Source organism: Hordeum vulgare, chromosome 7H (genome assembly GCF_904849725.1).
Source record: "Hordeum vulgare subsp. vulgare chromosome 7H, MorexV3_pseudomolecules_assembly, whole genome shotgun sequence".
Classification (NCBI taxonomy): domain Eukaryota; kingdom Viridiplantae; phylum Streptophyta; class Magnoliopsida; order Poales; family Poaceae; genus Hordeum; species Hordeum vulgare.
In genome coordinates, this window is record NC_058524.1 from 14,922,070 (window position 1) to 14,938,114 (window position 16,045).

Here is a 16,045-nt window from a genome sequence, read left to right on the forward strand (position 1 = left end):
CATATTTCTCCTTATATTTTTCCTACTAGGTTTTAAAGGAGTTTTTCATGGCACATCTCATTGCACTCTTTTCATTATGAGTTTCTTCAAAATTTTCTCTCATAATGTTTTTAATGAGGCAATATCTTCATTAAGATCATATGCTATACTTTCTATTTTTCCTATGAAGGTTTTTAAAGGAAAGTATCTAAAGCATATTTATTGTTCTCTAAAACTCACTAATAATTTTCTCCTTCTTTGAAGGTTTTTCTCATATGAGTTATCAAGAGACAATAATCACTATATGTTGTATCATTTTCTCCTTATCACTTTTCCCATTGGGTTTAAAGGAGTTTTAACAACATATCTATACACTTCTCCTCATATTTTTTCCCACAGGGTTTTTGGGGGAGAATCTTAAGAATTGACTGATGAATATACAAGGAGCTTTCAATAATGGATTACTCAAGACGGCGTTGTACAAGGGGGAGTGTTACGAACCGACTAAACTGCCGATGATTAGTGAACCGTCATTAGGACGTAATTAGTCAGTTATTAGTCTAAACGCCGTACGGACGCGTCCGTCCGTACAGGCACCTTTTGTACAGACGCCTTTTGCTTTGCGTCCCAAATCCTTGTATAAATATTCAGATCAATCAATGAAAGAGATGATTCGCACAAACACTTTCTACTTTCACTCTTTACAACATATTTTACAAAAAATTTCAGCACACGGAACATGTTGCACTCGCATATGTGAGTGCCACTATGCAAGTTTTATTAAAATACATTAATGATATTGCCACTTTATTTCTTTTTATTAGCATGCGAAAACTTGAAACAACATGTGATGTTGAACAATTGGATTAAATACACACTTGCATTGTAACGATACAAATATATATGTGTGGCAAAATGACCACGTTTTTAGCAAGAAACCCCCGGTACCATACATAGTTATATCTTCATTGCCCCACACATAGTTATATCTTCAGCTTACCCATAACGACTTCTTTCCCTTGAGAAAAATGATTGTAGTGTTCCACAATGTAGTCTTTGACCTGCACTTTTCTGTACAAGGCTGGTCTCTTCTCATTGGCAAGTTGAGCCGACGGCTCGATTTCTCTCTCAGAATCAACAGAGTAGTCAAGAACCACAGATAGCCTCTCTTTCTTTGTGTTTGTCATGACCCTATGCACAGGGCTCTTAAAGATCCCATTGGTCATTATCTGTGTCATAAAAGTTTTAAATCAGTCCAAAGGCTTAAAAATTTAGGTCGAAAGCTCATAATATAATCCTAAACAATTGACATTTCATGGTCCTCAACATCTAACTTTGACTATTATGTTTAATATGAATATGGTGGAATGTACTTCCAAATTTGTTAGTCTATAAAAGTAACTTGAACAACCCAAACGATGATGTTTTTACGGGATAAGGCTAAGGTGTAGTTTACACGTACTACCATTTTTTCCTAAATATATAGATTAGTTATACTTTGCAACTTTGACAACTACAGTACTATATTGAAAACTATGTACATTGGTAAGGTGAAAATAAATTAATAAATATCGTACCAGCAATACTATTACACACGATATAATTATGTTTTCTAATGGCGTACCTCCATTTGGTCTCCTAAAATCATCAGCAGTGTGTGAGGCACGATTGGTACATCCCACCAGACCCCATCTCTGAGAACTTGCAGGCCACCGACGCTGTCGTCAACCATGAGTATAGTAACAATGGTTCCATCGGAGTGGGGCGTGAGGCCGAACACGAGCTCCGGCCTCGGACACACCGGGTAGTAGCCGCATCTAACATTAGTGAGGGGCTTCACCACAAGCTGGTCCACGAAGTAGTCGTCGTCGTCAAGCTCCAGCAGCTTCGCCATTGCCCGGAGAAGATCGTCCTTCACTGCCCCACATTTCTTTGTGAACTCGTGCAGAACATCCCTGCAGTACAAGAACAAATGATCCTTCAACAAATCCTCCCTCGATCGAGGTAATTTGGATTGTGAAGACATGGCTTTGTGAGCTCGGTCACCTGAAGCTTTCGGGATGCGTTGGCCAGAGGGCAATGCGCCGCTCGTCCTCGGGCTCCACCTTGAGGTAGAGACGGTCAGTCCAGTCCAGGGTCTGGTCCGGCGAGGACACCTGGTCGTTCCCATACCCCTCGTAGTTCCCGTACCCCTCGTACTGATCATCTCCGATCAGGTTGCTTTGCCTCTGCTTCTCTTCAAGCGGTTGCCGGAAAAACTCCCGCGTCGCGGCCATCATGCTGTCCATGACGGCCACGTCTACGCCGTGGTTACTGATCTGCAGGAACATTTTTATGAAGGGACATATATGGATATCCATGCTTCTTCATTCTCGGGTTGTTACTTACCAGGAAGAGGCCCCAGGAATCGATAGCTGACCGGAGCTTCGCTGCCTCATCAGCAGCGCCGCCGTCCTGCTTGGAAAGGAGGCCGAGGTTGATAACAGGGACCGGCGCTACGACCGTCGTGGCGAGCTGCTGGTCCTGGTGGCCGCGCACGATGTACCGGCTGGGCACGTCGGGCGCCCCGACGGTGCCGGCGGCCAGCTCTTGCACACAGCAGTTTTCCATAGGTGATAGGTGCACTTGCACTGCCAAACAAATGAATCTGAAATGTAGTGTTACTCCATTTTAGATGTCCCATTCAATATCGCAACCCTCAAGAGACATGCCCTAAATAGGTAAAACGAGAATACTCTTTTGTTCTATCTTTGTTCAGTAATCGCCTAGTACTACTACGTTGCAAGCGCAGCAGTTTGGAAATCTGGTGGTTTGGTGAGGACCGAGGAGCTAGTTATCGATTCATTTGGAGACTGTTGTGACGAGGGAACATTCTGTGTAGTAAGGTATATTAAAGCCTGACAGTATTGAAAAACCAGCATGTAGGTATAAGATACCACAGTTTTGACATACGACAGTATTTTAAAGTATTGAGAATACTTTAAGCTGTTTGCTAGTATTGTCGGTCGCCCCCGTCACCTTAGCAGTCACACAAAGAGAAGTAGGAGCGGCGGTGACTGCAATCTTCATGAGAGCATCTCCAACGGCAGCGTAAAAAATCCGCGCCTAATAAATTTTTTAGCGCGTCACTGTAGCAGTTTTGAAGCGCGGGGACTGGAGCATCTTCAACAGATGCGCGTTAGTGCGGCGCCCAATCCAGTCCGATCCAACGGTCCCATCTGCAGCCGCTCAGAGTTTGCTGCGCGCGCAAGCCGTTGCACCAAATATGCCGCGCGATATAGCGTTTTTAAGCACGCGCCCAGAAGTTTTTAACGCGCGCAGCGTTTTGCAGCTTCTGCTGAAGCAGTCCGGCGCCCAAAAAACGAATCTTTTAACGCGCGGAGCAGTTTTTGGGCGCCTGTCGAAGATGCTCTGAGGCAGCAGGAGGTGTCTTCCTCTGCGAACAAGGCATGCAGCAGCAGGGGGTGTCTTTTTCTGCGAACAAGGCATGCAAGCTTCATACCAGCTGGGGTCTCCTTGAGAGGAGAAGGGAGCAAATGATTTAGCATCGTTTTTTCCATGGTTGTCTCTTTGTCTGTCCACGACAACCGAGGGGAAAACAATCTCATCGTCGAGAGAGCCGCGGCTTAAAGAAGAACAGGTCCGAGGTTCTTTTTACTATCTCCGTCACGGTTTAGAAGATATAGTTAAATTTACGTGTATTTTCATAATAGACAAGGTTTAAGACGCATTGTATTTTCTCCTAGCTTCTAATTAGTACTCTGTTGTACTACTTTTATATACATGCGTAATGTGAATGCTATTTTTTAACTCATTTCACAACCAATCAATAACCACCCAGATCCTAGAGAATTTCCATGCACGTCTTTTAAACCGTGACGGAGGAAGTAGTATTAGACAGGGATAATACTCTGCTTTGTGGAATATTTTACTATAAATCCTACAGCTTTTTGTGGAAGGCAAACAACTCAAAGTAATTAAAGCTATCGTATTTAAAAATCAGCAGTACATATTCCCAAAATACTTGGAAGATGCAGATCTATCAAACGGGGCCTAGAGGTCATGCATGATACAAATGTGAAAAATATGGACGGTGGAATGCGAAACAATATTACCTTCAATCAGTTGGAGTGATCAGAGATGACTCTTCGATCAATTCCGTGGTCCACAACTTGTTGCGCTACGACCAGTATTTTGCAGCTTAAGTGTGGAAGTGCCAGAGGATAGAGCTTCGTTTATATAGACTGTTTCAGCAGTGGCCCGCCCACATGTGCGGCCAATGTCTTGATTTATATCTATTATTTTCATGATGATTGGATTTTTTCTGGATAGTCACATTATTTACCACCGAATTTTGTATTCATGTTCATAATAATTAGCAAAGTGGCCCTCGCAAATGCGTTAGCATCAACTTTAGGATGTTGATTTTCAAAGGTGTCATTTTTCATGAGGTGAATTTGATTTACATTTTTTTTATTTCACAGCTAATAATGTTGGTTTTATATTCATTCTTGGGTGTTAACATATTAGTACATACAATCAAAGTTCATATCCGGAGCTAGCTGATAGGTTTTGCCTGAGACTACATGATTAAATAGTAGTTTAAGAACCCTGAACGTTGATACATTGGAGTCAAGTAGAACTTAATCGTCATATTTTTTTGGAATATGACATGTTGATGTAATCAAACTAGCAAACACAAACAATCTTTTATAGGCGATTACACGTGAAACTATGACAACTCAACATATTTAAAACCGATGACCATAAAAAATCTCTTTTGGTCATCGTTTGTAAATATGACATTTCGGCATAATTAAACTAACAAGCACACAAAATAGTTTTATGGCAAAGTTATACGTAAATACGATAAGTTAGCATATTTAAATTGACAAACACAATCTATTACATGCTTTTTTATATCATGCATAATAGAAACTGCTACAAAGCTTTATACGAAACAACATTAAAAAATATCAATCAAGTTATTTTTTAGACAATTAAGTGGTTAATAATATGGCAAGTGGGGTCAAAAAATATGGCAAGTATGAACCAAAAAAAATAATTGTCACAACATGTCGACATGGGATCTAGTTTTGAAGTAGTCATCGCGAGAAAGTCAATGATGAAAACGGATCATCGATTGAATTAACAGTTTTATAGATATTTTTTTTAAAAATTTTAAACATCAAAGTAAATCGAACCCAGCCGGCCGTTTAAGGAGCCGCCGCATGGGAGAGCACATATGCGGCGCCGCTCCCTAGTCAATTCCTGAAATAAAATACGGTTTCTAGAAGAATTCTCTATCTTTAATCCATATTTTTTTTATAGATAATAGAATAAAATAGAAGATAGATAGTTATATGTTATCCTGCAAAAAAGGATCATAATAATGTTGTCCACTTCCTCGGATGCGGAACGCAGCCAAACGGCAGTTTTCACACATGCACGCCCAATTTTAGCCAGCTAGCGACCCATACGAGTACTTTCACGTCGAGTAGCAGTAAGAGCATCTACAATCAAAACTTGTTAATATAGACCTTTATATGCTCATATTCACACCGAACGCGTCCGCGACCAATTACGTTTTAAATAAGACAGTCTATAACCGAAAACCTTAAATCTCATATCTTAAATCCGTACAAACCATGTAACTATGCATTACACACATCGTTCGACTACTCCATCACAACTACATGTCATGGGACTATCAAAATTTGACATGTTTGGCTATGGTGGAGATCATCCACGGCTGCCCCATGCCATTCCCGGAGCCCTTGCTGTCTTTCTCGTCGAAGTACTGGTCGAAGACGCGGTATGGATCGAGCTGGATCTGCTCATCGCCAGAGCTGTCCTCGCCGTCGCTCACCTCCTCCTCCTCCTCCTTCCTCCTTCCATGGTTGTCTGATCATTTCACAGACCGTCCGATTATGCTCTCGGGCAAGGGCGCGCATGTTCCTCCACCGTCGTTTCTTCAAAATATGGGCGCAGATGCCTTCCTCCTCTGCGATCTACCGCGCCGTCGCATCAGCCGTCTCCGCCACCTCCATCTCCTCTGCGAGGCAGGCCTCGGCGGCCTTTATCCCCTCCTTTCCACGGGGGGCAGCCCATTCCCGATGAGACTCGAAATTAGGTGATGGGGAAGGAGAGAGTGTCCGCCCGACGGGACCTCGTTGATCCCACCCCAGAGGAACCGAGCGCCCGTTGAGTGGACGCTATGGAGTCGCGCGGACAGATCCCGCCACCGGTCGAACGCTGTCGTCGCAAGAGCGACATAGTGCAACGCAGACCGTCGTTGCCTCTTCCAATCCGCAGGGGACGACCCTTCAGTCGATAGATTTGGACTGGTCGGAGTCAGATCCGCTGTCCTCCATGTCGTAGAAGGCCGAAGATGCCGGAGATGGGCTAGGATGGAGGATGGGAGTGGAGGGGAGTGAAGTGAAGTTGCTAGGGTTTGGTTTAGCAAGCGGATAAGAACGGACATATGTAATGTCAATGTGAACCACTACAGACAAGACGGGCGTGCCGGACGCCTCCATATCCATCCCGTATTTGGGCTAGTTATGACGGGTGTCAGTCTGCCCAGATGTTTGAGACCGGTTAAAGAAGCCCGGTTAGGTTAAAATTTCATTACCAGTCAGTGACCGGGCAGCCTGCATGAACAATAAGGAAATTACGAGGGGTTCGGTAGTTAGATCGGTTGTAGATGCTCTATCGTTCACCTCTCTGCCTCCATGAATGATTGCTTTAACCTTGTCATAAATGCCTGCATCCAAGGACCGGTTAATTGACAAGTCTGTGATAATTGCCGCACGTTCGGAGCGGTCCGTCTCAAGAATAAATGGTAGAGATCACTCCATGGCGAGGGCGGATCTATCTATTATATTATTATGACACAATAGAAAACCGATGTCTGAGATTCAACATTGCACTATTGAGATATTTGATTGCACTGTTAAGATACAGCAATACGGATCCATGACATGGTGGCTCGTTGGCTAAGCCCAATTTCTATAGGCCATGCATGGATGATTGGATTGGGAGTCCTAAACCTTTACGTAAGCAAGCATGAATCATGTTGGCTAAGCTTGATTTAGATCGGTCATGCATGGCTCGATAGGGAAGGAAGTCCTAAATCTATGTTTCTACTCTTAAAGCGGAGTTGATGATCATACGTTCGTTGGAACAACTTCCTCTTTCCTGTGTGCTGCATTATAACTATATCAAATAAAATCTTATCCGCAAAAATAATAATCAAATCAAATCTTTTGCAGCCCGTCATTGGTGGGTGCACGATAATTGCGTTACCATAATGAAATCAAAACGAATTCAATCATTCTAGTTATATGTCACGAGCAACCAGATCAAATAAAAACATTATTTTTTCTTTAAATCAATCAAATCAAATTATTATTCTTGCATTATTCAATCAAATCAAATCACTTTCACATTAGAATATTATGGGTACAAGGTATATGTTAGATAAAATTATTGTTCTAACACAGTATAGACGCAAATACTCATATATGCACACATACACTCATTCCTACAAAACACATCTCCGTCGTGCTTCTATGAGCATGTCTGAAAGACAGAACCGACACATCATCTTGAGATTGACGAATTCTCTAGATGTGTCTTTGTAGTCGACGAAAACATTTTCTCTAACTGAATGCACATTACCAGAAGGCCTAAAATTATCTCAGAAAATGCAAGCACCTGTGTCTCAAATTTTTTACATCGTTTTTTCTTGAAACTTTTTCTATATTTAATACACATCAGTCACTGTCGTGGCAGTTTTACATAGTAAGCTATAAGCACGCTTACATGGCATGCTTTTTCATGTACAGCGCTCCGTCGAGGCTGTGTAGGAGTAGGAGATATATCATGACTTTTTCATGCCTTTCTTCTTCACATAAGTAAGATTGCCATGTAAACTTTTCCATTTGCTCTTAAGGTCTCAAGGTCGGCGATAAACAGAAAAAAAAAATGATAGGCGCACCTGTGGACGTATAGCCAAAAGGCAGTTCCACTAAAACAAACAAGAGGTACAGACACGTACAAGTCGGCGATAACACGTGGGTGTAGTGTACGTAGCACCGCAAGTGGCTGAAGTAGACCCACGCACACTATTCTGCAGGGTAAACGCAGGATAGAAAAAGGAAACACGCGTGTGTCCGTGATCGGCCTTTCGTGATACGGCCGGCACGGCGCCCCCATCTAAACAGGCAGGGTCAAGCCAACGAGAGACACAGTGCTGCACATGGATCGACATGGGCACCGTGGTGGCCTCGCGTGGGAAGGCGGCCTCCCCAAAACGTAGACGGCACAGGGAAACTCGTGGACCGCGTGCGCTCCTCGGACCACGCAATGCAATGCAATCCAATCCGCCGCGCGCGCTTAGTTGGATGATGATTGATTTGTTAAAAGAATGAAATGATCGAAGAAAAACTTGGGTCTTGCATTGATTCTGAAATTGGATATTTATACATGGGTAAGCATCTTTTGGAGACACCGCTTACAAGGGTTGCGACTGTTTGCAATGTCGGTAAAATAGAAGATGCGTCTCTACAGAAAAAGAGGCGTCCGTACGACGTTTTAGACAAACAGTAACTGTCCTATGGCACTTATAATCTATTTCTAACACTCCCCCTTGCACAAAGAACCTTCTTATATGTCTTGTATTCCATGTATAATCTTGGGAATAGTTGGTCTTGATCACAAGTGCATATTGATTTGAATAACTCCTCCAAAACCGAGGAGAGTAGTGTGTAGGATACGTTGCTAAAAACTCCTTTAAACCTAATGGGATAATAAGAAGAAAAATGGTGCAACATATATTGATTATTGTCTCTTCGATAACTCATATGAGAAAAACCTTCAAAGAATGAGAAAATTATTAATGAGTTTTAGAGAACAATAAATATGCTTTAGATATTTTCCTTTAAAAATCTTCATAGGAAAAATAGAAAGTATAGCATATGATCTTTATGAAGATATTGCCTCATTAAAACATCATGAGAGAAAATTTCAAAGAAACTCATAATGAAAAGAGTGCAATGAGATGTGCCATGAAAAACTCCTTTAAAACCTACTTCATCCGTTCCTAAATATAAGTCTTTTAAGCGATTTCACTAAGGGACTACATACAAAGCAAAATGAGTGAATCTACACTCTAAAATATGTCTATATACATCCGTATGTAGTCCTCTAATGAAATCTCTAAAAAGACTTATATTGTGGAACAAAGGGAGTAGTAGGAAAAATATAAGGAGAAATATGATATGGCATGCATCAACGCTTGTATTTAATTGTCTGGTTAAAAACCTTTTATGAGAAACCTGTCGGAAAAACTCATAAAGGAAAAGAGTACATTATTCATTACCTGATGATAATTAAAGGGTTATATTTTCACGAGATTTCTCCCCCTGAACTTTGCAAATCACGAAGTCGTCTCATACCAATTCCATGAATGCATTTCTGGAACGTTGAATTCGGTGAAGACTTTGTGAGCAAATCTGCTAGATTGTCACATGATTTAGTTTGCAAAATATTTCTCCATTTTTCCGTAATTCATGAGGATAGAACAACTTAGGAGAAATGTGTTTTGTGATATTACTTTTTATATAACCCATTTACATTTGAGCAACACAAGCTACATTATCTTCATAAATAATAGTTGGTGATCCTAATGAACCAACAACCACATGTAGTTTGAATGTGGTTAATCATCCTGCGAAGCCGTACACATTCTTTTGATGCTTCAAATAATACAATAATTTCAGAATGATTAGTGGAAGTTGCTACGAGAGTCTATTTTGTTGACTTCCATGAAAAAGCAGTTCCGCCATATAAGAATACAAAACCTGTCTATGACCTGGCATTGTGAGGATCAGATAGATAGCCAGCTTCAGTATATCCTACCATAGTCATATCTTGATTTTTTCTGATAGAATAAACCAAGATCTTTTGTGCAATGTAAATATCTAAAGATATTCTTTAGTCCCGTCCAATGACGTTTTGTTGGAGTAGCGCTATGTCTAGCTAGTAAATTTACCGCAAATGCAATATCAGGCCTGGTGCAATTTGCAAGATACATTAGCGCACCAATGGCACTGAGATACGGGAACTCATGTCCTAATATCTCTTCATCATCATCCCGAGGTCTAAAAGGATCGTTATTCATATCAAGGGATCTGACAACCAGGGGTCTTTTGGTTGGATATGATTTATCCATATTAAAATTTTCCAAAGCCTTTTGAATATAAGCAGGTTGGTATACTAAAATTCCCGAGGGAAGGTGCTCAAGCTGTAAGCCTAAGCAGAATTTGGTCTTTCCCAAATCTTTCATCTCAAATTCCGCCATTAGATGATTGTGTGCTTCTTCTATATCAGGTGTACAACCAATGATATTGAGGTCATCAACATACACTTGGATGATGCAAAATCCATTTGAGGACTTCTTTATAAGTACACAAGGGAAATCATCATTATTTGAGTAGCCTTTCTAAATAAGGAACTCACTCACTCGGTTATACCACATTCTACCCGACTGTTTAAGCCATATAGTGACTTTTGTATTTTTTACACAATATGCGTTGTGATTTGCTTTTGGATTCGGCATTTTAAGTCCTTCAGGGACTTTCATATATATCTCCGATTTGAGTGACCCATATACATTAAATGATTGAAGCAAAACTTGTGTCTTGCATTGATCCCGAAATTGGGTATTTATACATGGGTAAGCATCTCTTGGAGACACCGGTTACAAGGGTTGCGACTGTTCGCAATGTCGGTAAAATAGAAGAGGCGTCTCTACAGGAAAAGAGGCGTCCGTACGACGCTTTGGGCAAACAGTAACTGCCCTATGGCACTTATAATCTATTTCTAACATGATTGAAGCAGACCTTACGAACCATATCCGTCTCATGCATGCGCGTCCTTATCATCACACGCCCACCGCACGCTCGAGTCCCTCTTCCTTAAAGGATCGACAACCGGATCTCTCAAATCCGTCTTAAGAATCCGAACAAACCATTCGGTAAGTGATCGGTCATAAAAAAAATCGAGACCGACGTCTCAAACTGGTCTTTCACGTACGAGTTGGTCGACATCCGTTATGTCCAGCTCAAATGTGGGGCGGATATGGGGCGTTCAGGTGCGTCCCTCACGTTGAACCCGACAAATGTTGACCCATCGAACCCCACATATATCCTCCCGATCCGCTCGTCAGACCAAACCATAGCCACTTCGCTCCCCTCCCCTCCCTTCCATTCCCCTCTGTCACCCGAGCTCACCTCCAACGATCTCAGGCCTTTTCCAGCATGACGGACATCGAATCTGTTTTGGATTTGTCCGGATCCATTGACTGGGGTGTCATCCCATGCGGGTTGGAGGAGGTAATCACTATCTGCATTGCACTCGGCCACTCCCACAAGGACATCATCCGACCGACGACAAGATCTGTTCGACGCGACTCCACAACGTCGGCTCAATAGGCGCTCGAATCCTATAGGGTAGGATCATCGTGGTCACGGCAGCCTTCAAATCCCACCTTCCCCGTCACGGGTGGGACGGAGTATGAGTCCCACGTGGACCGGTGTGCCTGTCGTGGGAAAGAGAGGACAAGGACCGCCGAGGCCCGACTTGCTGCCGACATGACGATGGCGGAGGCAGCTGATGCAGTGGCACGAGCGGCCGCATAGGAGGAAGCAATCCGCGCCCATATTATGAATAAGCGACAACAGAGATACACGCATGCTCTCGCCCGAAAACAGAATCGAACGGTCCATGAAATGACCAGGCTGCCACCAAAGGAGAAGGAGGGCAACTAAGGTGAGGATAGCTCCGGCGAGAAGCAGATCTGGTGACATTTAGCATGTATGAGTCGGACGATGTGTATGCGTCCTTTATGTAGTTGCATGAGATTATATGAATTTATAGGTAATGCTAATTAAGGTGTACAGTTTATATATATATATATAACATGAGCGGTGAGTGTCCGCAGACGCACTCCAACACGTCCATAAACATTTGAGTAACCGGATTTGCTAAATCCGGCTGTGAATACTCTTAGGACAGTGTTGTGCGTCGGCACGCCGGCCGAATTGTTCGACCGGCCGCGCGCGGGCCATTCGATCCACTAGCTGTACGTGGGCCGCACCGTTAGATCTGCATGCAATAAAATTTCTCGATGCAACACATTTCGTTCACGATGCAACAATTTTCGTCCACGGTTGCAACAAAAATATAGTTGTAGCAAAAAAAATAGCAACGTGGTTGTAACAAAAAAACGAAGCTGATGATGCGTGGTAGCAAAACAAAATAAGGATTGTAGCAAAACAATTCGGTGAACTCGGATTGCAACTCTGACAAACGTGTATGCAACTTTTTTAGTGAACGGTTGCAGCAAAAAATGATAAAAAATTGATTATAGTAAAAAACCCGATGAACTAAAATTGCAACCAAACGTATATGCAGTTTTTTTAATGGACAAATATAGCAAATTTAGACACCGATTATAGCAAATTCAAAAGGAAAAAAGCAAAATGAACGGCTGAAAAAACTACTTGAGGATAAGAGATGCGAGATGGGCCTACTAGTAGGCAGAGTGCGCGGGTGCGACCGGCAGAACTTTGGCCGGCGCCCCGGCGTGAAAGGTTTCCCATACTCTTATCCCCTCGGGGCAGTCAGGAAACGTTTTCCACGTGATAATGGTTCTTTTGTTGATGGTTGTATACAGTACACCGGGCAGCGACGTCTACGAGTGCACCATCCATGCAGCGTATGGGCAACGATGCCCAACTTTTCGTTAGGCGCCACGTTATTTTCGGCCCATAAAAGGGAAGGTCCCGCGCTTCCTGTTTCGTCATGCTCCTCCTGTCCCCCACGGATGCTTCGACATCACGCGTTTCTAGCCGGAGGAAATATCACTCTCGTGCTATCTCCATATTATTGCACGAGAAACAAAATGAAGATAGCACGCGTCTTCTAGCATTCACAAACTTTGAACAATAAAAAAGGTTTGTGAATGCTAGAAGACCCGTGTTTATAATCTATCAAATATACAAGTCCAAATTAAAAATAGTTGGGCATAAACAAATTAAGACCGAGATATTTATGGAGGATCCGTCCTTCTAGTTTTGATTTGGGATTTTTTCCCCAGCTTTATAAGCATCTTCAACACGTCGCGCGATATTAGGACCGTGCTAGATAAATTACATTTCTTGCGCGCGCAACCATTCTGGGCGCTCAAGCGGAGGCGCAAAAAACGCGCACACATCATAAGTGGTTCAGCGCACGGGGCAAAACAGCATCGCGCGCCGCTTATTTCGTGCGCCCGCTCCCGCGCGTTGCATACTCGAGGACCCGCGCCGCACTGCCGCCACCCTCTCCGTCCGCCCCGCCTTCGCCCCGTCCCACGCCGCCGGTGGCGAATTCGCCCGATAGATGACCCCTTCCTACGCCCGCGACCATTCCGCCACTTTCGCCGCCGCCGCCAACCCTAGCCCAGGGAGCTTTGGCTTCACATCCGCCGGTGCTCCTCCAACCAAAGGCCTCGCGCGTGGCCTTTTCATGGCACCACAACCGACCTCGGCGGGTGGTGTTGCGCCGGCGCCCGCCTTGAAGCCACGTGCCTCCCTCTCGAAGCTCCCAAATGCGGCGGTGGTGAATGCGGGCAAGTTGTCCGGGAAGAAAAACAAAGCGGCGGACGGCTCCTCTAGGCGGCAGAAGAAGAAACTTGCAGGGCGTGCGATGGATGCGACGGCGTCAGAAGCGTCGGCGGCCGATGTGCACAACCTGTTCGATGAAATGCCCACAAGGTATGACTTTTCCCACTTCTTTTCGTTGTTGTTTTTTACATGATGGATACATATGGATAGCTTATTTATTTTGTTGTATATACTTGTAGTTTTAATGACAAGACATATATTTCAACAATGGGTGTTGGCTCCAACAATTATCATTGGTCTCAAACCAATGAGGTGCATTTATATGATCATGAGTATGAGGTGGACGAGGATGGTGAGGGTATCGTCGATGCACCAAAAGAAAGAGCCGACAAGGACGAAGACATCTTGCTATGCAATACATGGTTGAAAGTGTCTACGGATGCCACCTTTGGAGGGGACCAAAGTAGAGATGCATATTGGATCCGGATGAAGGAGTACTTTGATTTACACAACAATAGTGGAATTGACCGCACGGATAGATCTCTTCGCTTCCGGTGGTCGACAATCAACAAAGGTTGTCAAAGATGGGAGGCCATACTTAAGTCGGTTAATGCTACTTCTCAAACAACAGCGTCAAAAATTGGCACGTTGACGGAGACTTGGCTTGCGTTGGTTTTCCCTTGAAGAGGAAAGGGTGATGCAACACAGGAGCAGTAAATATTTCTCTCAGTTTAAGAACCAACGTATCAATCCAGTAGGAGAATCTCGTCAAGTCCATAGTACATGCGCAAACACAAAAGAGCTTGCACCCAACGCTATAAAGGGGTTGTCAATCCCTTCAAGATTGATTGCAAAGTGGGATCTGAAGGCGAAAAGTGCAACGAAGTAAAAGAGTAAGGCTGAAAATATGGTGTGAAGTAGACCCGGGGGCCATATTGTTCACTAGAGGCTTCTCTCAAAATAACAAATATTACGGTGGGTGAACAAATTATTGTCGAGCAATTGATAGAACCGCACAAAGTCATGACCATATCTAAGGCAATGATCATACATATATGCATCACGTCCGAGACAAGTAGACTGATACTTTCTGCATCTACTACTATTACTCCATACATCGACCGCTATTCAGCATGCATCTAGTGTATTGAGTTCATGACGAACAGAGTAATGACTTAAGCAAGATGACATGATGTAGAGGGATAAAATCAAACCAATGATGAAAACCCCATCTTTTTACCCTTGATGGCAACAACATGATGCGTGCCTCGCTACCCCTTCTGTCACTGGGTGAGGTCATCGCACGGTATGAACCCAAAACCAAGCAGTTCTCCCATTGCAAGTATCATAGATCAAGTTGGCCAAACAAAACCCACAACTCGAAGAGAATTACAAGGATATGAAATCATGCATAAGAGAGATCAGAAGAAACTCAAATAAGATTCATAGATAATTTGATCATAAATCCACAATTCATCGGATCTCGACAAACACACCGCAAAGAAAATTACATCGGATAGATCTCCATGAAGATCACGGAGAACTTTGTATTGAAGATCCAAGAGAGAGAAGAAGCCATCTAGCTACTAGTTATGGACCCGTAGGTCTATGGTAAACTACTCACGCATCATCGGAGAGGTCATGGTGTTGATGAAGAAGCCCTCCGTATCCGAATCTCCCCTCCGGCAGGGCACCAGAGCGTACCCCAGATGGGATCTTGCGGAGACAGAAGCTTGCGGCGGCGGAAAAGTATTTTCGTGGATCTCCTGATTTGTTTAGGGATTTTAGGGAATTTATAGGCGAAGGAGCTAGGGCAGGGGAGGCCCAGGGAGCCCACAAGCCTGAGAGCTGCGCCCCGCTGGCCGCGCCATGGGGGCTTGTGGCTTCCCCCGGGACTCCCTGCCTTGGTTCCCAAGCTTTGTGTGTATCTTCTGTTCCGGGAAAAAAAACTTTTCGGAAGTTTTATTCCGTTTGGACTCCTTTTAAAATCCTCCTTTGAAAAGGGTCAAAACACAGAAAAAACAGGAACTGGCACTTGGCACTGAGTTAATAAGTTAGTCCCAAAAAAGATATAAAAGACATACAAAACATCCAAAGTTTGACAAGATAATAACATGAAATCATCAAAAATTATAGATACGTTGGAGACATATCAAGCATCCCCAAGCTTAACTCCTGCTCGTCCTCGAGTAGGGAAGTGATAAAGACTGAATTTTTGATGTGGAATGCTACCTAGCATAGTTGTCCTTTGTAACTTCTTTCATGTGACATGAATGTTCAGATCCGTAAGATTCAAAACAATAGTTTGCTATTGACATGAAAACAACAATACTTCAAGCAAACTAGCAAGGTAATCATGAACTTTCGAAATAACAAGGCCAAAGAAATTTATC

At 43.3% G+C, this 16,045-nt stretch overlaps 1 protein-coding gene across 2 annotated transcripts; it reads right to left on the reverse strand.

Annotated features, from left to right (window-relative positions):
• Nucleotides 1-764: 764 nt before the first annotated feature.
• Nucleotides 765-4,187, reverse strand: LOC123410922 (codeine O-demethylase-like). 2 transcript variants are annotated; one of them, XM_045103848.1, is made up of 5 exons: nucleotides 4,095-4,187; nucleotides 2,368-2,609; nucleotides 2,026-2,297; nucleotides 1,604-1,934; nucleotides 765-1,208 (listed from the first exon to the last, which is right to left on the reverse strand). In XM_045103848.1, the coding sequence occupies exons 2-5, from the start codon at nucleotides 2,587-2,589 to the stop codon at nucleotides 963-965; spliced, it is 1,071 nt and encodes a 356-aa protein (XP_044959783.1). In that variant the 5' UTR covers nucleotides 2,590-2,609; nucleotides 4,095-4,187; the 3' UTR covers nucleotides 765-962. The 2 variants fall into 2 exon arrangements, with proteins under 2 accessions (XP_044959783.1, XP_044959784.1); XM_045103849.1 differs by having other exon boundaries at nucleotides 2,368-2,626; nucleotides 4,095-4,134.
• Nucleotides 4,188-16,045: the final 11,858 nt, after the last annotated feature.